This window comes from Peromyscus leucopus, chromosome 23 (genome assembly GCF_004664715.2).
Source record: "Peromyscus leucopus breed LL Stock chromosome 23, UCI_PerLeu_2.1, whole genome shotgun sequence".
Classification (NCBI taxonomy): domain Eukaryota; kingdom Metazoa; phylum Chordata; class Mammalia; order Rodentia; family Cricetidae; genus Peromyscus; species Peromyscus leucopus.
Genome location: NC_051082.1, coordinates 7,018,617 through 7,042,532, shown reverse-complemented (window position 1 = coordinate 7,042,532; position 23,916 = coordinate 7,018,617). Strand labels below are relative to the sequence as shown.

Sequence of the window (23,916 nt, the reverse complement as noted above, 5' to 3'; positions counted from 1 at the left end):
CCAGAAGAGGGCATCATATCCTCCCCTGGAGCTAGAGTTACCCAACACAGGTTCGGGAACCAAACTCAGGTTTAGTTTGATGTAATAGATGTTAAGTGCTCTTAACCATGGAGCCATCTCTCCAACCTTCAGTAATGAGGTCTTCTAAGTAATCTGCCCTGCATGGGGAGATGTCAGGATCCCCCACCCAGGGAATCCCAGTCAACCAACAGGTGCTCCTCTCTCCGGAAGTTGATGAGTTGGCATTCCACAGGAAAGCCTCTCATGAGTTCCGTCTATCCATCTATCAGCCTGGTTGGGTCCCTATGGAATGGTCAGTGGTAATGGGAATGGCCAACAAAGTCTTCCAGAAAGAATGGAGTGATGCCTTCCCACACTGACCCTCGAGAGAACTCTCTCCAGCTTGGTAAACATGTCTCTCAGAAATGTCAGGGATGTTAGGTTGCTGTTAGAGAAAGGGTGACATCTCTCATCCAGGAGACTCTTCCCCACCCAGATCATACCAGAGGCATACAAAAGACATGGATAGGGATGAAGAGATGGCTCAGAAGTTAAGAGTGTGTACTGCTCTTCCAGGACCCAAGTTTGGTTGCCAACACCCAGCCAGGTGGCTCACAACATCCTGTGACCTCAGCTCCAGGGACTCTGGCGCCCTCTTTTGGCCTCTACAGGCACTGCACTCACGTGGCATATATTCACACAGACACACATTAAGTCTAAATAAAAAGGAATCTTAAAAAAAAAAAAAAAGAAAGAAAGAAAAAGCACATGAAGCATGGGAGTGTGTACCCGAGACCCCAGCAATCAGGAAGCACAGGCAGGAGGATTATAAGTACAAGGCCATCCTGGGCTACAAAGCAAACCTTCATCTTAAAACGACTCTTGCTCCAAAAATAAAATAAAGACACAAAGCAGAATCTATGGCTTAAAAGAAATAGCAACACAAATGAGACCAAGCAGGAACAAAAGCCAAACCAAAACCAAACCAAAGCAAAAACAACTCCCAGGGACAAGGTATAAAGACTACTGTAAGACAGAAATGATTAATTTCTTATGATTATTAAACACCAAGGTAGAAGACTCAAGTGCACAGACTCCAGCTGAAAATGAATTTCGCATGTAACAATGATGGCTTGAAAAAGAGAACAGGAAGAATTTTCCAGAGTGCTCAGGAAGGCGGATCTTACTGGGTGAGCTAGTCAACAAAAGCTACACGAGCTATTTTCCACCCACTATCCACACCCATGAATCGGTTTTTCTCTCTCCCTCTCCTGACATCTCTAAGAGTAAACAAAGACACTTGGCGCCTACTCTCCTCCCGGCTGAGACCTCCTGAACCTGCCGGAGATGCTCAAGACTAACCGTGAGTGCCTGGATCTCCTCCTCCGCTTCCGCCGTCGTCTCCTCCAGCTCCGTCTTCGCCTGGCGGAGCTGGCTCTCCAGGGCCGCCCGGGCTGCCTGCAGGGCTGTCAGCTGGGACTCGCGCTCCTGCAGAGACAGCTGCAGCTCCGTGAGCTGGCGCTTCAGCTCCAGCTTCTGCTCCTCGTGCTCCAGGCTGACCTGAGGAGGAGGAGATACACGCTCAGTGGACTGGGGAGAGAGACTGAGAAGACACAGCAGAGCCGGAAGCTTAGACCTGGTCTTGGACCGACAGCTCAGCCTGGTCAGAGAGGACCACGTGCATCTCAGAGCAACAGCACTGAGAAACACAGCCAGATGTGCAGTGAGCTCTCCCTTGGATTCCGCCTCCGTGGATTCATTCGACCATAGACTGAAAATATTCAGAGAGAGATTGCGTCTGTACTGAACATGCCTGAACACATAACACATAGAAGAGAATTGTCATCTTCCCCTGAACAGGACAATGTAGTGTTTGTTTTTCCAGATAGGGTTTCTCTGTGCAGCTGTATTGTTCTAGATCTCTCTCTGCAGACCAGGCTGTCCCGAGTGCTGGGATTAAAGGCGTGTGCCACCACTGCCCGGCCAGTATAGCTTCTTGGAGAGTAACTGCATCTCAGTGGTGTTTTATGTGAGATGTGTGTGGGTGATATGAAAATGCTTCCCTGTCTTCCAAAGGGCACTTGAGCAGCTATGGGTTTGTCTATCACTGAGAGGAGTCCTACAGCCATGACCCAGTGACCACCCCTAACTCACACTCAGATGCAGCCACGGGTTTGGGGATCACTGAGAGGAGTCCTACAGCCATGACCCAGTGACCACCCCTAATTCACAGGAACGCAGATGCTTAGGAAGGTTTCCAAAGAAAGACAAGATGGTGGGAGTCTCGGATAAAAACTCTAATAATCATCCAGGTGAGAAAAACATTTAAGGGTAAGTGGATATAAATAACTCTTATTAATAACAAAGATACCTTTATAATTAGAATGCCATTGCCACAAGGGGCTGGATTCTATTCTCCTGAATATTCTCATGCTGATTTATCCTCATTACATGCCCTGCCTGAAGGTCCTGTCTCGAGGTAAGCACTCTTCTCCCTGTCTGCCCAACCATCTATCCATCCATCTACTCAATGTTTTAGGCATTCATTTTAGAAAAATTTAAGGAGCTCTTTCGGTGTGGAGGAGACTATGGAGAGGCAAGACAGTCTCTACCTTCGAGTTGAGGAGAGAGATGACGTCAACCACCCTCACTCTGTAGTCACGTGTAATAGCTGGGACACGAAAGGACGCAGTAGAAACAGCCGAGGTATGGAATCTCTGAAATTCTGCTAAGAATTTACAGGAGTTGGGCTGGAAGTGGAGAGGGCTGAGCAGGGAGGAGCACTTGCTGCTTCTGCCGAGGACTGAGCTCAGGCCCCAGAAGCCGCATCAGGCAGCTCACAAGCACCTGTTACGTCAGCTGCTCTGTGTGATCTGACGGCCTCCACTGGCCTCGGCAGGCACAGACTGATTTCAAAGAGCAACAAGCTTCCGGGGACCCTGAGCGCCCAGATGAGCTCCCTGGGCAGAGCAGGGTCAGGAAGATGGACTTAGATGGAAAGACAGAGCAAGTGACTTTAGTTCTGGGAGCTCTGATGCCCTCTTCTGGCCTCTGCGGGCACTGCAGATGCATGGCACACATGCACACAGACACATCCACATAAAGAAAAACCAATGGTAAAAATAATAATAACAATTTACAGGAGTCAAATCAGATGGGAAAGGGAGACCTAACACAGGGTTTTGCTTGAGCCCAGCATGCACAAGGCCCTGGCTGAGTTTGACCAGGATTTTTTTTTTTTTTACAGACAGGGAGAGTGAGGCGTCCGAGAGGAATGGAAGATAGGAAGAGGAGCACGGCAGGTGAGCTGACGGGCATGGACAAAGTCATCCCAGGACCACGCCAAACCAGCAGGAGATGCTTGCCGTGATCAGCGGCCATCTACGGGGACTGACGACAAGGGTACAGGATGAACTCAGTGTACCCACGGGGAGATATGGGGACACAGCCAGCAGAGGAGGCACCCCAGGCCAACCGAGTCCCAGGTCACCAGAGCAAAGAGAAGAAAGAATGGCAAACTATTTAACCAACAAGACGTGTGGCTAATTTGAACGGGGCCGGGAACAAAGGGGAGAGGAGAGCTGGGTATCTGTGGTGTTTCCAAAGAGGTGGCTTCCGGAAGAGGCAGAGGGCCAGTGGGGGGAGGGAGAGTCAGGACCAATGTACGAACACACTGAACTTCACCCTCGTGGGAGGCCGAGCGCAGAGGTCTAAAGTCCTCTGCAACAAGGACTCCGACACTCCAGAGAACAGCCTGGTTGCGGCTGCCAGTCTAGAGCTGTCAGTCCTTAATGTGTTGATGAGAGCCGAAGCCAAGAGTCCAAGATCCTCAAGTGACCATAGCGAGGGTGATGGAACTGCAGAAAACAGTGCTTCCGAGACACCAGGTACTGGCATCCTCGCTCGGAGCAGCTCCCCAAGAACCTGATGAGGGAGGTGTTACTGTTACCTCCACTCCACAGATAAGCAATCTGTAGCACTCAGAGATCAGGCAATTATGCAAATGTTACACAGCTTTTAGAAAACACAAAATAAAAAGATGGCAGGGCTGGCGTTCGAACCCAGGAAGTATGGTGGGAGTTCATGTTTGCAAACACCACATCTTACTGTTTGTCTCATTAAAATGCCAGCTGTCAGTGCAGGCTGGGACTGCACCAGTGAGCCTGAAAATTCCCCAGATGTCCTTTGGCAAAACCATGAGACACGGGTGGCAGTGAGTCGGGGAGAGGTCCGGGAGCCAAATGCTGGACACTCAGAGCACAGCCCAGAAGTCCTGAAGGTGTCAGAGAAGGAGCCACCCCTGTATACCGGGGCTAAAAAGAAAAGCGCGGGGCCCTTTAAGGTGGAGCGGACTTGGGGCTGAGGCCTCTGCCCTGAATCTCGCACCAGCATGTCGTCCGGGGAAGATGAACTGGCCTTATTCTATTTAGAGCTAAAGTCCAAACCTCCCAGGGAGAATGAGAGCTCTGAGCCTCTTTTGGAACATTTTAAGTTTCTCCTATCATCCTGGGGGTGGGGGAAGCAGTGAGCTCTTCGAGAAAGAAACACCAGCAAGCTTCCCCGAGGAGACTGGTTTCCCAGATGACCTACTACACTTGCAGGCTCCGGAAGACAGACTATGTGGAAAGAAAGAGGAAAGACAGCCTGAAGGCGCCTGTCTGTCTGGGTGTCTGCACCAACACCCTCAAGGCTGACTCTACTGGGAAAAATGTAAGTGTAGCCTGGATAGTTCAAGGGAGACCGATTCCCAGATGCAATCATACAGAGTACTTGTTACAAACAAACAAAAATCTAAAACACTGCAAACTCCATTCCCCTTTCCAATTCCATTTTTAAAAACAGTAAACCAGGCTTTTTGGCTCACATCTACGGCTGACTCAGGAGGCTGAGACAGGGTGGTCACTGTCTCAAAGAACTTGCAATAAAAAGCTGAAGGCAATGCCAAAGAGTGCATTATAAAGCTCTGGATGATGCTACTGATGCACCCACACCTTGACAAGCCCTGGAAAGGGGATTATGGTCTGTCTTTGGAGCCCAGTTTTAACAGACACGTGTAGCCATGAGTCTTCCTTCTCCACAGGTTCGTCTTCCAGTGCTCGGCAGTCTTTTCCTTGAGACAGACAAGCTGCTCTTCGACAGACCCCACCGTAAATATCTGAGCACCTACTATGCACGAGACACTGTCCTCGCTCCTGGCCCAGGTGTCTGACTTTAAAGAACAGCTTCCCATTCTCACTTATTTGGGACCAGCTCACTAGATGCCCCCCCAGGTCAGGAACAGTCATCTGATATTACCGCTGTATACCCTGGCTACTAGCTGACACACAGTAGGTGTTTAATAAATACACAATCGATACCTGCATCTAACACTCTGGCTTAACGAAACTCAGCATTAGTCCCAACCAGACTTGCTATATTCTCCTCTGAAAAGCATGGCTTCTTCCTATTTTTCTCCATCAGGCAAACCTTAGCCTGGTTGTCTTTCAATCTCCTGTCAGAATGAGACAGACCTCCGCCTCAGTCACAAGCCTGTAGCCAGCCCATGCATGTACTGTACATCTCGTGGCCCTCACTAAATCCTGCTGAAGGGGGAACTCCTCAGCCACTGTGGGACAGACGCACCAATCTATACGACCCCCACAGAGCCCCAAAAGGGAGAGAGAGACATCACCACCGACACTTTAGAGATAAGGAGTCTTGAAGCACGGACGTATCAGCTATGAACAGAAAACTAGGGGGCTGGCAAGAGGGCACAGCAGGCTAAAGTGTGTGTAGCCAAGCCTTAGCAACCTGAGTTTGCTCTCCAGAGCCCACGTGGTAGAAGGAGAATCCTAAACTCCCCAAAGTTGTCCTCTGACCGCCACAGTCGTACTGTGGTGTGTGCAAAGATCCAAGTGCGGGCACACACACACACACACACACACACACACACACACTACTGTTTTCTAAAGTAGTAACAAATAAAGGTGAATTCAAACCCGGAACCATGCGGCCCACTCTATATTCCTAGTCACCATGTGCAAGGCCTCTAGTGTGCACTGATTTACGCTTGGGAGCCGGCTGGCTCAGGGATTGGATTCCCGCAGCAAAACCTCTCCAGGGACCACCCTTCACCTCACCTCCCTCAGCCTCGTCTCCAGCTCCAGCAGCCGGCTCTTGTCGCTGTGATCCTGATGGCTGATTTTCTCCAGTTGCTCTTCCAGCTTTCGGTTCTGGGCCTCCAGTTTCCCGGCCTGTGTCTCCAGGTAAAACTTCTGCTGCCTGAGTTCTGAAATCATCTCTTCCTGGGCCTTCCTGGTAGGGGTGGGAGAGGGGGGGAATCCAAACAGAATCATCAGAGGTAAACATGTCTCCTTGGCACGGCGGGCAGAAATGGAGTGGGAAGGTGAGTCTTCGGAAGGTGGGCTGTAGGCATTACAAGGCCACCGCCCTTCCTAATCCAGCCTCATAGGCATGGGCATAGCACAAGGAACCGGAGCCCTTCTAGTCACGGGTGCTCCGAGATCCTCACCTACTGGATTAAGGATGGTCAAGCAACAGATGCTAACATTTCAATCCTTGGGTAGACCTTTTCCTTTTTTTCTTTTAGAGTCTATACACAGAGTAGAAAGAGGCCTCATAATGCACACTCTGTGAAAGACGGCGCAATTGAGAAAAAAGAACTTTGCTCCTTCTAGAACCCTGTGGTGCATCCTCGCCTTCCCGTCAGCTACGACAAGTATCGGAACCGAGAACCCGAGACTAGAGAGCACGTTCCCCGACTGCTTCATCGTAAGACGGGAATGTTTCCAAAGATCTCTGAAGGGATGAGGCAAGGGAAACCATTTCCGGAGATTGTCATTTCAGGCAGGGAGACTGTGATCGGAGCACTTGTGAACTCGGCCGACCCTTGCTGACCCCACCCCCAAGGCAAAGCTCCCTAGAGCAGGACAAACGGCTGAACGAGGTGCACACAAGGTCACCTCCCATGACTGACTGACAGCAGCAGGCCAGGGTGGGGAACAGGGACAGCAGCTTTCCAGAACCAAACTCTAACCAGCCTCATAGCCACAGGAAAGTACCCTGTGGTCTGGCAGGAATCTGAGGTACGTAAGAAAACCTGACTCATGCCAGGTGGTGGTGGCGGCGGCGGCGCATGACTTTAATCCCAGCACTCAGGAGGCAGAGGCAGGCGGATCTCTGTGAGTTCGAGGCCAGCCTGGGCTACAGAGTTGAGTTCCAGGACAGCCAGGGCTACCCAGAGGAACCCTGTCTCGAAGAAACCAAAAGAATGCCTGACTCAAAAGAGAGGCCGCGCAGGAGTGAGGCATTCAAAGGAGACCAAAACTACGCAAGTGTGCTCAGGAAGGCTGAGCCGATGCGCACACGCGACTGCGGTTCCATCAGAGCAAAGAGGAGCGGAGGCGAGCGCAGTAGTTGTGCTTACATGTTCCTCTGCGTGAAGAGACTGCTGTTGGCCGCAAGCTTGTTGGCCTCGGACAGTTCCACAATCCTCTGCTCCAGGGACCTGATCTTGGAATCCATAGCGTTGATCATCTGAAACACAGGAGACCCGAGAGCTCACACACACACATACACACACACACACACACACACACACACACACACACACACACACACACACACACGGACGATCACGGCAGAGAGGGGTGGAGCTGAGCCTTGGGAGCCAAACTGAAAGCGCCCTTACAAACGCCCACTGGCCGGCGGGCCAGAGGGACCCCACGGGGCTGTGCCCTGAAGGTCACAGGGATCGCTGCTCACCGGATGGTGTTCGTCAATGGATGAACGGATGAATATGGATGGTATTCAGTTGTTTTTCCAACTGAAACCAGCGTCTCCACGCTTGTATCAAAACCACACAGTTGCCGGGCGGTGGTGGCGCACGCCTTTAATCCCAGCACTCGGGAGACAGAGGCAGGTGGATCTCTGTGAGTTCGAGGCCAGCCTGGACTACAGAGTGAGTTCCAGGAAAGGCGCAAAGCTACACAGAGAAACCCTGTCTCGAAAAACAAAACAAAACAAAACAAAAAAAATGGCCCACACAGCAGGCCGATCTGGGAGCTGCCATCCTGCACAGAAGCAGGTCTCTGCACATTCCAGTGTCATTTACATACGACCTGGACCTTTAGGGGCTTCGAACTTGAACACTCAGCTACATAAATATTATAACATATTTCTCTACAGGAGCGTTTTCTCAGCTTAGTTGAGGGTGGGGTCAGGTTAAAAATATAACTTGGACAGGACCCTCCTTTGGCGAGATTAGGGGAGGAGGTCATCAAACCCCGTGTCCTTACGCATACAACGCCAGTGCCTGAGCTTGAGCTACACCCCAGTCCTTCTCTTGGGGGGTTCCGGGGTGGAAAGCCCCCATGGGCATCAGGGATAATATGGATTTACATGCATCACAGGCCAGTCCCATGCCCCAGCAAGTCTGAAGGGAGAGAAATCAGCAAATTTAAAAAAGGGAGAGACGTGGGAGACTGAGGGCCACTGGGTGCTGTCTGAGGCAATCTGAAGGACCACCCTGCAGTGACAGTGATCACGGAGCATAAATGGGCCACTGTTCTTTCGGGACAGGAAGCAGTTTCTGACAGAGCTTCCTAGTACCCATAAACCCCATACGATGCCGTGGAGAGAACAAGTTACCAGATGAGATGGAGCGACTTGGCTTGGAGTCTCGCTACCTACCGCCTTCTGCTCGCTGAGGATCTTGCCCTTCTCATGGGCCTCCTCTTCGTGTCTCTGCATCATGTTCTCCAGGCTCTCCTTGTCGGCCAGGTCTTTCTTTATCTGATTGTCCAACACCTACGGAGACATAAGATATAAACATCCCGGGAAGCTAAACTGGGGGGGGGGGGGGGAGGGAGTCAGCAGAGGCACCAGGCCTCCAGACTCTGGGGCAGAGAGAAGGTGAAGCCTATTTATTCACCAAGATGACAGGAAGAACTGAGCATCGCCACCAAATGCCAAAACACAGGTGGATGGGAATGAGGCGCCTGTCGTCAAGTCGGGCAGCAGCTCCCAAGACCGAAGGGCAACGACCAAAACAAAGCTGACCCCAGAATGAGTGGGAAGAGAGAGAGAGCACTCAGCACCCAGGCCTAGACAGTGAAGCTCCTAGCCTCTGAGAACATTACCTGGGGGCGTTTTTCTCAGCCAATATACCAGTGGCTTTCAGAACATGCCTTGCTCCTAATTTGCACGAAATGCATTCTGGAGACTCCCAAGCCATGCATCTCGGAAAGAGAAGAGCTGAAGGGCCAGAGAGTCTGGATGACTGGGGCTGATGCTCTGCCACAGCCAGGGACAAGAGGGTGCTGCCCGCTGTATGTGGGTGGGAAATAACATAAAAAAGAAGAGCAAAGATGCCTTTGTCCCGTGATGTAACCGGGATCAGAAGTCCCTGGAAAAAGACGCTGTTCTCAGGAAGGGAGAAACCCTGTGTTCTCAGGGCTCAGGCTGCTAGGCCACTGTGGGCACCTATTCCCAAAGAGGAAAATAAAACAGTACAGTGTCACCAACCACCAGCTTGACCTAATGTTCTGCAAGGCATTCGGCCCTCCTAATCGCCAAAACCCCGAGGGACAGAGAGGACGACACTGAGCTAGCTCCCGAGCCTTTGACCAAGCAAGAACCTCTGCTCCTCACCACAGAGAACACACTTTGCTTTTGTGAGTGACACCCACTGCCATCCAACCTCCAACAGGAGACTGGGAATAAAGCTGCCAGAATTGGGGTCACAGATGGGATCTGAAATATGCCTCTCCCACAATGTCTATTGTGAGGGGCCCTCTGCGACTTCGAGGGACATCGTCCCTAAAAGAGAGCCAGCCAGTCAGCAGGGAAGGGGTCCACACGATAAAGGAAAGGACAAATATCAAAGAGGGCTTTAATCTAGAATTCACTGATGAAGAAAGAAGAAAAATAGAATGAAAGTTGGTGGAGAAGACCGGAAGGTGGCGAGCAGGGTCATGAGGGAGCAGAGCGCTCAGTGGGACAATAAAGTTCTGTTGGATGTCTGAGGGAGATTCTAAAATTATGAGCAAGAACACAGTGGATCCGGGGTATGATCAGAGCTATGACCAAAATGGCCCTTACAGAAGCTGGAATCAGCAACCAGCAGCACAATACAGAAGAGTTCACAAGGAACAGTTTGTCTGGATCCCAGTAGAGAAGGCAGAAGAAAACGGAGCTTTTCCTGAACATTCCCTGGGTTCTATAAAATAGAGTTCTGCCGAGCTAGAAGGGACCGGATGCAGTGTAACACGCACAATGCCCAGGTTAAGGAAGCCCCCTCTCCAGGGTGCCTAACGCAAGAGAAGATGGCTGCTCAGGACGACAGTTCTTGGCAGCGATGGGTCCCCACACGACCTGCATGCGGACCAGGAGGGACAAGCCTCCACCCAGAACGAAAGCATCTCGGCTTTGACGCAGCTCAACTGGCAGGAAGAGGATCACATCGATGGGGACAGAGATGTGAGACAGACATGGCTTTGCCGGGCCCTTCAGCAGCAGCATTCAAACCGCCCAGTGGATTCCGCATGGTGGTCACTGTCACCGCGCAGGCGTGCTGGGAGACTACTGTATACAGTCTCAGTCGTAACATTAAAGTCTGGAAACCACCACAAATTCTAAACTAAAAGTTGAGCTCGATAAACTTAAGAGGTTACACTGCCTTTGAGGCCACATCTGGACATTTTTCTATAGTCCTTTAATAAAAAGTAACTGAAAATTGCCACAGGTAAGAGAGATGGCAGGGCGGTGATGGTGATGCCACTGGGTGAGGACATACGTGTTGGACTTGCCAAGAGAGGACCTCTTAATGCTGACGATGCAAACAAACCCAGGACAGGATCATCAGAAACACTAACAGCCTCTTGCAATGTCTGGGCAGAGAAGACATCAACTATGATATAATGACCAAAATCGTGTGACCTAGGCTGAGTTCTCAGGGGGGTGGGGACGGGGCAGGGCTGACAAGAGAATGAAAATATTTCAGACCAAAAGCCAAGCAAAAGCAGACCAAAAAGAACAGCTAAAACAGAGCTGTTTCTAACTGGAGGCATCTGCTGAACCAAGTGAACTGAAGCTTGTCGATAAGCGTCAAGCAGGAGGGAAAGACTGAAACGGGCAGCCTGACAGACACACGGAAGGAAACAGACATCACGAGAGAGAACAAGGGAGGCGCTAAAGCCAACCTCCGAAACACTACTCATCAGATAGCCATGCCTAATTCGGTTCGAGAGAGACGCACCTGAAGGTAAACACACAGAATCAGAAATATTTTCCATCATCTAGTAACCTTGGGAATTAAGCAAATAGAACATTTGCCTAGAAATAAAACATACTCCTGAAATGAAAACCCCAACAGGTTGGTTTGCTGGCAGTTTAGACACAGTTACGAGAGGGTTGGCAAAGTGGAAAGCAGCGGTAGAACTTACCTAGGGTATAGCTCAGAGAGACCAAAACGGAAAACAAGGGAGAGGGTGGATCCCAGGAGCTCTAGCCCATGTCTATTTAAGTTCTCAAGAACGGCAGCAAAGACAAAAAGATGGATGGCAGAAGAATACTTGAAACATATTCAACACTGATTTCCTGGGTATTGAGTACAAATGTGCCAATCTACTCAAAATTTCAAGTGGGATAAATTAGAGGAAATCAACATCCCGACAACTGAGAGCAAGACTTCAGAAGAATTAAAGTCAGAAGGAAACACACACACACACACACACACACACACACACACACACACACACACAAGCTTAGGTTCATTTTCAAGGAGGTAACAACAAGATTGACAGATGACTTCAAAATAAAAGCCAAATGGCTGTGGGGTTGGGCAGCCATGGAGCATCGTGGCAGCCAGTGGAGAACATGATGCCCCTAAGAATGAGGTTGGCATGTGTACATGAGTAGCACAAACTGAACTTGGGGGTGGTTGGGGAAAAGTATGGACGAAAATGATAACAATGCATTGCACGATTATATGCAAGTATCAAATTCTCAGATAATAAAAAGTATTTTTCTTTAAAAAAAAAAAAAAAAGAAGAATGGGGATGGACACTGTTACACACAACAAATACACTAATTTAAAATGCACATTCAAGCCGGGCGTTGGTGGCGCACACCTTTAATCCCAGCACTCGGGAGGCAGAGTCAGGCGGATCTCTGTGAGTTCGAGGCCAGCCTGGGCTACTAAGTGAGCTCCAGGAAAGGCGCCAAAGCTACACAGAGAAACCCTGTCTCAAAAAATACAAAATAAAATGCACATTCAAAAAATAGATAACACGAAAGTGGAAGGGAGACTGTTTGAGAGGCAGAAGGAAACCAACAAGGGTGCCGAAGACACAAGGGAGGGAAATGGAAGAGATGTGAAAAAAGCGGATGATTAGACATGTAAAAAAATGTCATGATGAATGCCATTATTTTGTACCAGAAATCTATGCTATTTCTAAAACATGACACTAAGGAGCTGGAGAGATGGTCCAGCAGTTAAGAGTGCTGGCCGCTCTTGTGGAGGACCTGGCTTTGATTCCCAACACCCACATCAGGTGACTCATAACCACCTGTAACTCCAGCTCCACAAAAATCCAATGCCCTCTTCTGGCCTCCTCAGGTACTACACTCATAAGCACATACCCAAACTCAAATACACACACACAAAATTAAAAAAAAAAAAATTTAAATGAGGATAAAACAAACACACTTTCAGAACAACGTTAGATCTTCACAAAATTAAGCTCTCAAGGATGTACTTTGAACAAAAGGAAAAGGTACTGAACGAAGTCAGAGGCACAGAAAGAAAATTAAAAGCAAAGAATATGGTGAACACATGGCCAAATCTAAATAATCATGCCCTGAATCACCGTGGGCTAAAAATGAATAAATAAAGATGGAACCACAATATGGAATGAAGAACATTTTAAGCTCCCGACTTGAACATCTCGCATCATGCAGTAAGGACAGTGTTTACCCTAAACCGCCCTTTGCTCTAGCAAGCAGGGAACCCAAGTGCCCGAGGATGCGGGGAAGCCACACACGTGCTAGGGAAGGCTGGGGACAAGACCAAGAGGGTGGCTTTACTTTTATCTTCTCCTCATAGTGCTGTTCCTTCTGCTTCAAGTGCACTTCGAGGTGTTGGGCTGACACCTGGGCCTCCCGGTGCTTCTCCTCCAGCTCCTGGACACAAGACAACAGTCAGTCAGGCGTGCTCAGGGAAGGGAGGGCACCGTTGCACACGAGACACTCACAGAGAAACAGGACCCCCGCTACAGGCACCGCGGGGGGACAGGCAGCCGCTGCTCCTCCAGTACTAGACTAAGGCTCTTGGGAGGGAAACCGCCGCCACTGTGTGGCTCTGGCTCTCCCAAGTCCAAGCAGACACACACACACACACACACACACACACACACACGCACGCACGCACGCACGCACGCACGCACGCACGCACGCACGCACGCACGCACGTAGACACAGCTGGTGGGCTGTGAGGCAGGATCAGTTGGTGTGACAGGTCAGACAGGGGCAGCGGCTCCACTTTATACAGAGAAATAAAGGAAACAAGGCGACATTCGAGAGTTCAGCATGGCACAGAGACCCTGACCACTGTCTTGAGCCTTGGGCTATTTTCATTGTTAATGTTCATACGCCTTAAATTAAAAAAAAAAAAAAGATTTTAATGTATTATGAAGATAAACAATACTTTGGGTCTTCCCCATTCATAAAAGCATTGCTCAAGAACCCTCGCTAAAAAGGAAAGCTAATGTTACAATTAGCATAAGTATAAAAATAACCGTGGCGTTTTGAGTGATTACTGTAACTGGCATGTGGAGAGTGTGAACGCTGGAGATGGACACGTGATGCAATGTTTATGTGAAGCAGCGCTAACGGTTGGGAATGGAGACAACACGAAGCATGGGCAGTGACGGTGAAAACGCATGCGTACACATGAGAAGAGAGGCTGGAGTCACACACGCGGCTCAAGCTGAAGGCTCTCTCGCTTCCTTTACCGCTTTTTCTGCCTTTAAACAAAATCGTGATTCATTTGAAAATTATACCAACTCATTTGCCTGTGTATTTTAAACCGACCTTTGAGGAAACACAGCATCCAATTCACTAAAAGACACGCTAAATGCAGACACGGTTGCATCTGAGCCAGGACTCGGGACCCATTAGTTAATTACTGACACCCAAGCCATGACTCCCAAGTTCTCTTCTCTTCACACTACTGTGAGTTTCCTTCTGTGAAGTGGAAACAATGATAAGGAGTTTTGAGGAATGAGGAAATCATATGGGATGTGTCCACAAGACAGAAGGTGGGGGAGTACTTTTGAGAATCGCATGCACACAACAGCCCGCAAGTCTGTAGATGCAGGCTTTGCTTGGAGGGCCATTGAAATGGTCGGTCTCAAGACCAGGTGCGCAAAACCCACTGCAATCTACCAGATGTGCTTGTGGGAAGCTGAATGTGAACAGGAGTCCAATTAATACAAACATGTTGCGGGCTTTGTGCACGTTCACTAAAGGACCGCAGGCCTTTGATTAAAGCAGGCGGTGCCGTAAGGAGGCCCCGGTTAGCTATTTTGAAACTGCTCATCAGCACGGCAAGTGTTTTAAAGCAAGGACGTTTGGGGACCCGCTTGCCAGCATCATCACTGTGTGACAGCTCGATGGGCCGTTCTTGGCCCACGTCCCATATACGCCGCAGCCTGAGCGCAGGGTTCTTGAGCAAGAGGCACACTCTGTTAAAACAAGGCACAGCCAGCCGCACACAAAGGCACTTGGGCAGGTGACGAGATACATTCGGATAGAGAAACTTTACTATTTGGTTACAAGTCACTTGGTGATCGTCTTTTCTCAGGCTCAGTCCTCAGAAGACAGCTCAGAAGTGGGGATAGAAATCTAAAGACAGGTTAAAATAAAAACCCACCACTCAGACAGCTGAGACTGACGACCGTACGAGCGGTAAGTGACAATCCCGAATCCGACTAACGCCTCGCTACTTGGTAGATTTACATTTTTGTTGTTGTTGTCCTTTTTAAAAACATATCTTTTACGGTACGTATCAGAGCAACTCTTCCTTATGTCACAGTTACTGGTGTTCGCTGTTATATTTCTAGCTCCTGGAACAGTGCCTGGCACATAGTAGAAGCTCATTAAATATTTGTTGAATGAATGAATGAACACATCGCCATTAAAGAGAGAAACACTTTGGAACCTCAAGAGGTAGGCCCTTCTTTTAACTGCTTGTTAGTCACGTAAGGGGTAACAGTGGCAGGATCTACCCTCGTTCACAGTAAAATTCACGTGCTTGACAACAGCCGGGAGAGATTTTGATGACAGAACAAGATCAGAAGAGAGAGGACAACCACATCTGTCTTGTGTGCAGACACACACACATACGCACATAGATATAAAGACTGGGAGGCAAAGCCAACAATTTAGCCGATTCCTCTTTCACCCCTTTGTTCAGGTGTTGAAGACTTTGGTATCCCGTACTATTAGACAAGCCTGTGAGTCAGCCGTTCTTGAGTTCATACACTTGCGGGAACCTCATTTCCCAGAAGCGGCGAAACGAAAGGAGAGACCAAGTGGCCTATTCACAGCCCCCACCTCCTTCTAGTGGACAAAAGGGGCTGTGCATGAATCCCAGGCCATCGCTGAGCCTCTTAAATATGACCTCAAACTCCTGGCTTTGGGAGCAAGACTCGGGAAGGTGCTGCCCACCCCACAAACACACACTCCACACCCCCCGGCCGGGGAGGCGCATCCTCACATCTACGGTCTCAGCCACCCAAGTGCACACTCCCTGATTAAGTTAATTTGGTCATCAGTGCTGAAGACAGAATCCGAATGATGACAGACCTAAAAAAAGATGCTCCAGCTGAGGCAATGGGGTAAAGTACTAATAACAGCCAACCCGGCAGAGACGGTGAGTGGGTGAACAGCGATCTGTGGCAGATACTACTCTGAGGAAAACAATCCGAGTGACTCACTTCTTTCGTTTCTAAAATCAAGAATCCGGGCTTTGGCCTTAGAAGTCTAAAACCCCAATGGATTTTTGCACTGGTTTTGCCACATGAATGGCCAAACGAAACTCTACAAAGAGGAGAACATCAGAATAACAACAACAACAAAAAGAAACCCACAAATGCACGATTTCACTCTTTAAAATGCCAGGTGAGAGCAAACAGAGAAATAACAGCCACAAGCCATGATGGGGTCTGTTACCGGTGCCGAAATGTCCAGTATTGGCTCATCCATGCTACTCTCCACGTGGCTCTCTCCGAAACCACCTCTCTCCATTCACCTACTTGGTGATACCTCCCATGGGATGGCGTTCAAGCCTTCTTGCCCCCTTCCCTGTGAGACCTCTGACCTCTCATCTTTGAACTTTGCAACTTGCGTTCCTGCTCACCAGAATTTTATCAGCCATCTGCTGGATCTGTTGGGACTTTGTCTGGATGTCATCCTTCAGTCTGTTTTCTCTACGCTCCATGGTCTCTAGTCTCTTTACCTTGTTCTCCAGAGAATGGCGGCGTTCCTGTAGGTCGTGAATCAATCAGAGAGTTTTAATGGAGCAGCTGCTGTGGGCATACCACCTGCCCCGAGGAAAAGAGCCCTCAAGAAGCAGACACTCGAGTCGGGAAGAGGAAAAAAAAAATCTCGGCCACCTGAAGCCACGGCGAGGAAGACAAGTCTAGAATTCGGGTGCTCAGCTGCGCGGATTGCAAGAGTGCATTCATTCATTCAAATATTTACCAAGCACCTACTATCTGCAAAGTACCACACTAGGCATCATGGGAAATACAGAGAGGAAGATGATGTCACTCTGCCCTTGGAAAGATAAGACAGACAACACACAAACACAACACGGGTGAGGCGGGGAGAGCCACAGAGCGAACAGGCACAAAGTCCCCGTGGGGACTGAAGGGCGGGAGGGGGGGCATTTAACGCACAGGTGAGGCGTGGGGTGAAGAGGCATGAGCTCTGCGGAGCATTTGGAGTGAGGAGGGCAGCGGGAGAGGACGGGGGTCGGGGAGCAGGCCACTGACACACACAACAGTCTTATGAACAAAAGAAACACAGAGGTGGTCATAGGGCATTTGTGGGTCAAATGGCTGTTCCGTGGGGCTCAGGGGCACCCAGCCTCAAGGGCGCACCTAAGATATACAGAGACCCTCAAAGACTGGGAATGGGGCAAGAGTACTTGGGGGTCCACAATTTTTTTTTTAAGATTAATGTATTTATTATGTATACAGTGTTCTGCCTGCATGTATGTCTGCAGACCAGAAGAAGGCACCAGATCTCATTACAGATGACTGTGAGCCACCATGTGGGTGCCAGGAATTGAACTCAGGACCTCTGGAAGAGCAGCCAGATGCTCTCAACCACTGAGCCATCTCTTCAGCCTTTATCCTATGTAATCTAGGTGGGTGAAGATTTGGAGCTGGAGAACAGGAAACCACTTCATCGGCTTATCTAACAGGGAAAGGGGTCTGGACCATCGAGGAGTCTACAGAGAGGGCAAAAGAGGAGAGTAAGCTTTGTTTGTATTTACAGGCCTCAGTGGTTCACTAACAGGCAATCAATGGCCACGGACCAGCAGATGATGCCAGGGTTTCAAGAATGGGGCAACCAGAAGAATGCTGCTAGCCCCAGCTGGCATGAAGAAACTAGAAAAGGAAAGCCAGTTTCCGGAGACAGTGTGGGGGTCACTCTGGACTTGAGGCACTGTTCACACACACATACACTTGGGATTTCAGGACAACGGTGGGCAACGGCCTGGAATGCAGGTGAGGACAGACCCCAGACGGCCATGAGTCGGTCACATGCAGACTGCGGTGGAGAAGTGGAGGACCCCGGGGCAGACAGGACAGTGAGCTGGTTATGTCACAATCGATGCGTGGAGACAAACACTGGGGAGGGCAGCGGAGAGGCAAAGACAGGGAGTGGAGTCTCACTTGGTACTCTCTCTGTTGGTGTGCACTGTTTAAGTTCTGACAGTGAAAAGCCACTCGGATTTTCAGTATAATTATATAAATGATTTCAACAACAACAACAAAAGAACCTGAACGGGAAAAGGGCCCAAAGGACAGGCCCCGAGTCGCCGACCAGGGTAGCCGGCGAAGCCGTGGAGAACGATCTGTTAGATCCGCATCGTGTTAGAGACAGCAAAACACAGGGAAGAAAAGAGAAACCTGGGAGCAGCCGCCAGTGAGCCTAGAGAAAACAGAACCCACATCAGTCCGGAGGCCGCAGGGGCGCAGTCGGGACAACCCGTCCAGGCGTCGCTCGCCTCGGAGCTGCTGGGACCGGCGTGGGAGGGATCTTCGGAGGGGAAGAAGTTTGGTCAGACATGAACAGGTGCTGGCTACGGTTTCTTTGCCTCGGCACGACCAGGGTCTAACTCAAGGTCAGCCGGTGTCAGGCCAGCTCCGGCCGAGGAAAGGGCCCCGCTCACCTCGGCTTCTACCAGCTTCTTTTTGATGCCTTCGGAGGAGTCTTCCCGATTGTGCAGCTTCTCCAGCTCCCGCTCGGCTCGCTCCTTTGCCTGGCGGATGTTCTGCAGGAGCTCGGTGGCCTCTGTGCTGGCTTTTACAGCCTGGCGGGAGGAAGGGGACAGGACACTGATGTCTACATGTATTTGTGTGTATGGGGCCGATACTGAGCACATCAGATCCATTCTTCAAAACATAAGCATTCATTTACTGCATATTCCGTATAGATCAGGTACACTGTTTTTTATTATCACTGTTCGGAACAATCCCATAGTGACAACTGATGCACTCCTCTTTCGTGGGGTGACTGACAATCTTTCATCTCTCCAATTCAATGCAACACAGAGAACCAAACAAAAAGGTGCCCAGCATTAATCTAGTTCCCGCCAACTACTCCGCCCGTGGGGAATGTGTAAACAATTACAACAGGAAAACAAGGTCAAATGCTAGCCGAAACGTGACCTTTCAAAGACTGGAATAGTCTCGGGTCAGTGACAATCAACAAGGTAAAAAGAGCCTCTTAATTTTGCAATTTATTAACTTTTATTTTGGTCTAACCTGCACTACAGCTCTTACAGCACTATGGATGACATGTGAATTTAGGAGACAAATAAAATGTAAATATATATATTATATGTACATTTTATTTACTCACATATATAGGATGCATATGTATTTATATATGCATGTCTATATGTCTGTATATAATATATATATTATATATAAAACATTCTCATCTGTATCACTTGAACTGAGATTTTAACAAGTGCAGCCAGTTGGCTGGTACAGGCCTGTGATCCCAGCATCTAGAAGAAGGATAAGGAGTTCAGTGCCAGCCTGGGCTACATAGCAAGACTCTAGTAAAATAAAAAAAGTGGAAACTATAAGAAAACACCAATTCTAAGACGGGCAAAATGTCAAATGGGAGCGGCCCTGAAATGTGATAGAAAATTTTTTTAAGCTAACTTTAATTATTTCACTCAAATAAAAGGATGGCGTAGACTTTCAATGGTAGATGGTGAAAATTTCCCAGAGATGCGTCGTCCAACCACATGGATGTGCTTAGTGACTTGGAAAGGACTAAAACGGAAACGCAACACCACTGCTGTGGTTACCACAGTACATTTTTAAAGAACTGTCCTTATTAAATCAACCGGCAAGCATGCGCCCAGACAATCTGATGTAGAAACCATGTCACGAACCGCGGTCCCTCTGCCCTTCTGCTGGGCACTTGTGGCGTTCAGCTGGAGAGACCTTAAAATTGTGGGGCGTGAACCTTAAGGGTCCCCATCACAGAACAGGGAGAGCGATGACGGAGATGCTAATTAGCCTGACCACATCAAAACTGAATACGTATATCAGGTTTCTGTCCCAGAGTCTCACACAGGTTTGGTTTTTAAAAACAAACACTGCAGACATGTCCCAAAAGGAAAACTTAAATCCAGACCCCCCTGATATCTGAGTAACAGTACATCCATCCATACACACACATATACACACACACACACACACACACACACACACACACACACACACACACAGCCTTTGCCGTCACTAGTGCTGGTGACTGCCAGCTTCTCCCTTCTTTACAGCTCCGGGGTGAGGCAGACAGGGACTTGGGAAAGGGGGAGCCCCCTCACAGCCCCCTCACCTGGACCTACCTTTTCCAGCTTCTCCTGGAGCTCCTGGATCTTCAGCTGCTGCTCAGCATTGATCTATAATTAAAGCCCGGGAGAGAGAGAGCAGACGGCGATCAGAGCCTGCGCCTTGCTACCTGCAGCGTGGTCCTATTTCCTCCAGGGCTCGGTGGAGCCTCCAGGGTTTGTTTTCTAGAACTTACTAGCACTGAAAGAACATGGGCCTGCCGGAGAAGCGTGGGGGTGTCCCAACATGAACTGTGGGGTGGACTATTTATTTCTGTAGGACGAGCAACATCTATGAAGAGAAAGTTGCCCAGTGCTTTAACACAATAAAAAATTTACCAAGTGCCTGGGTTAATGTGTTAATGTGAATGAAGTATGACAGCCCCCTACAAAAAAAGAAAATGAAGGAGAGAGAGAGAGAGAGAGAGAGAGAGAGAGAGAGAGAGAGAGAGAGAGAGAGAAAGACAGGAAAGAGGAGGGTATTTCAGCTAAGCATGGTGGCATGTGCCTGAAATCCCAGCACTTGGGAGATGGAGTCAAAAGGATCAGGAGAACAGGTCATCCTCAACTATACAGTGAGCAGGGGCTTACCTGGACCACATGAAACTAACTCACTCTCAATCTCTCTCTCTCTCTCTCTCTCTCTCTCTCTGAATGTTTTTATCTCTTTAGAACCACAGCTAAAAGTTAGCATGGTCATTGAGAAGCCATTAAAATGGAGGGGCAGTGGTAACAGTACATGTTTACATTCATGAAATCCCCCTCACCAACACCAAAAAATAAACAAGATATGATAGATGTATCAAGTCTCTACAAAAGTGTTCTTTCTTATGTGGTAAGCAGTCACTGATAATCTTACAAAAACAACTGTTCCAAACAGTAAACCCAATCACAGAAGACATACCTTCTCAAGTTTGGAATATTCTCCCACTTCAGGCTTCCCTTGGTCCTTAGCCTGTAAGTAAGAAGAGACAACACACTGGGAAATCTCAACGACCCACGTACATTACCCGTTGTACGTTCATTCTTGGCCTCAGTGGCCATCATTAACAAACAATAATAATGTTATCTATAAATAAAGGCGAGGAGTTTTCTAAAGAATCTCATTGTGTCTCCAACCTACACTCATCGAGCCAGCGTGGCCTTGCATCTTGTGAAGATCATCCGGGGCTGTGCCCCCAGAGTCCCCTCTCGGAGGGTGGCTGACTACCTTCATCAGTTTGTGCTGACATTCGGTCGCCTTCCGCTTGAATTCCTCGGCGGCAAGCCGAGACTCTCTCAGCTCAGATTCGTAGAGATCGCTGCGTCTCCGGGCGGACACGAGGTCTTCTTCCAACTGGCTCATCATCAGCCTCATCTCCTCCACCTGAGCCTGGTACTCCTAAAGAGCGGGCAGAGGGGCGGAGGGTGAGCCCTGGAGCAGCGCCACAGCCAAGGCTGGACGGTGGAGATGGATGCAGATCAACCACGGAGGAGGATGCACGTTGGAAGAAAACGTGTCAAAGGACAGATGGGCAGACAGAGAAAGATGTGAGTGGAATGATCTAGAGACAGAGGCAGAACGGGGGACGGGGGGTGTATCGGGAGACGGGGAAGGGGGAAAGAATATTAAATTGTTTTAATGCAGGACACGTGTCTAGAGCAACCCCACCAGGAACACACGTGCTGAATTAGAGACCGAACAAACAACCGCACAGACTCAGAACACCCCTAGGGGTGAGCGGACACGCGGAGAGAGCTGTGTTCTCTGCACGAAGATGAAGTGCCTGTGTGGTTCTCCTCCAAGGGTGCTCATGTCTACAGATTTGTCCTTCGGACGCCACGTGGTCCTAACACAATTAGATATGGTACTAGCTTTGAAATTAACCTTTCAGACAGCACCAGAGGGTAATTGGAAACCTCAGAGGAAATCATCTGGGAAGGTGAAACTCATCATTGTCAGCCTCTCACCATTAATTTTTCTGGGCTCAAAACGGAAGGCTGAGCTTAGCGTCGCTCCTGCAATGCAAGTCACCCTGAAATCTGGAAGAGTCACAAGACGCTGGACCGAGACAAAATAACTTGCAGGGGAAAAAAAAAAAATTGTTTCCCCAAGAAAAATTATCTTGTTCCCTGAAGCAAAAAGCCTTAAAATGATCCAAACAGTCCGATGCTTTCCAAAATGAATTTTAAAACCAAACCAGAACATTTGAATCAAGGCTTCCCACCCCCTACCCACCCACACACAATGAGATTTACCAGAAGAAACAGGCAACAGCCTTGAGAACTTCGGAGCCAAGTATAGAAAGACTCTTCAATAGCAAAACCAAGGCTAAAGTATGATGCCCTGTCTAACGGGGCCAGGATAGGAGGGGGTAGGTAAAATACGAGAAGGACAAGACATTAGGCCAGCACTGTCGTTGGCATTCATCAGCTCCAGTGACATCCGCAAGGTGAGGCAACAGCTGAGACAGATGTTGGCTGCTGTGCTTTAACTCAGCATATTGCAACATCATCTTGGGTTATTTTGTTTTGTTGCTGGAGATGGGAGCTACCTTGGCGTGTGCTAGGTAAGTGCTCCACCACAAAAGTACAATCCCAGCCACTTATGGTAGAACTTTCTCTCTCTCTCCCGCTCCCCACCTCCCTCCCTCCCTCCATCTCTGTTTTCTTTCTCTCTCTCTCTCTCTCTCTCTCTCTCTCTCTCTCTCTCTCTCTCTCTCTCGTGGGTTTTGGTTTCAAACTAAAGTCATCACACTTAAGTGGCAAGCGCTTTTTAACTCCTGGGCCATGTGGGCCAGTCCAATTTACCCTTTTGTAATAGCAGGGCGTTAGGGACCTGTTTGAGCTCACGATAGCAGATCTTCCCTCACCCTATGAGAAGTGGGGGGGGGGCACAGACATCACCACACCCCCTCCCACCTAGCAGTGGTTGCTGAAGGCCAACCTTGGACTCATGGGTGGGCACATGGGTGTCCTGTGTGGTATACATACACAAAGCAGCCAGTGCCAGATGCCAGAACATCTTCAGACATCTGACGGGGGGAACACAGGCCATAGGTGAAATGGTAGAGCCTTTCCTTGGGGTTCCTTGAGATTCCCTTAGGTTTCCGGGGATACCTTATAACTCTCATGACTCTCGACCCTTCCATCCATTAGGAAAAAAAACAAAAACAAAAAACAGTAGGAGCAAGAGTCTAGTGAAGTGGTACATGTCTGTAATCCCAGTACTTAGGAGCTCCAGGCAGGAGGATCAGGAGTTCAAGGTCATCCTCAGCCACATAGCAAGTGAGAGGCCAGCCCGGGCTATATGGGACCCTGTCTCAGAAACACCCCCCCAAAAAACATATATTTACATATATGTAAATACACATACACACACAAATATACATTACATATATACACTCAAATATATATTTTATATTACTATACTTTAAGACTACATTCATATAAGCATTTAAATGTTAACATTACCTTATAAAAGTAATACTTATGAACTAGTAGCTCAATTTTTAACATTCAAATTAAAGGGGAAAAAATTCAGCCAGGTGTGATGGCACATTGCTGTTATCTGAGCACTTTGGAGACAGAGGCAGGAGGATCCTAAGTTGAAGGCCAGCCTGGGCTACATGTAAAAGAAGATTAAAATATTTGAGTCTTATGTGATATTTATTACTCCAAATTATGTCCCCGTGTCTGATATGTCATTGTGCCCCCTTAAAAGTACAGTGGTCCCCTGTCCCCAAGCCTGTTGTGCTGAAGGTAAACAGGAGCCTGCCAGCAGACAGACA

At 48.9% G+C, this 23,916-nt stretch overlaps 1 protein-coding gene across 10 annotated transcripts in view; it reads right to left on the bottom strand.

Annotated features, from left to right (window-relative positions):
* The window catches only part of Cit (citron rho-interacting serine/threonine kinase), a 182,609-nt gene that overhangs the window by 59,240 nt on the left and 99,453 nt on the right, over positions 1-23,916 (bottom strand). For 5 of the 10 annotated variants that reach the window (XM_037198628.1, XM_037198629.1, XM_037198631.1 and 2 more), the window contains 10 exons: positions 21,270-21,527; positions 21,051-21,101; positions 20,165-20,218; positions 18,467-18,607; positions 16,421-16,546; positions 13,087-13,182; positions 8,692-8,808; positions 7,427-7,536; positions 6,120-6,294; positions 1,363-1,560 (listed from right to left, as the gene is read on the bottom strand). In XM_037198628.1, the coding sequence (XP_037054523.1) occupies positions 1,363-1,560; positions 6,120-6,294; positions 7,427-7,536; positions 8,692-8,808; positions 13,087-13,182; positions 16,421-16,546; positions 18,467-18,607; positions 20,165-20,218; positions 21,051-21,101; positions 21,270-21,527 (1,326 nt within the window). The remainder of the gene's footprint in view (positions 1-1,362; positions 1,561-6,119; positions 6,295-7,426; positions 7,537-8,691; positions 8,809-13,086; positions 13,183-16,420; positions 16,547-18,466; positions 18,608-20,164; positions 20,219-21,050; positions 21,102-21,269; positions 21,528-23,916) is intronic. The other 5 variants (XM_037198632.1, XM_037198633.1, XM_028856569.2 and 2 more) reach the window with 1 other exon arrangement.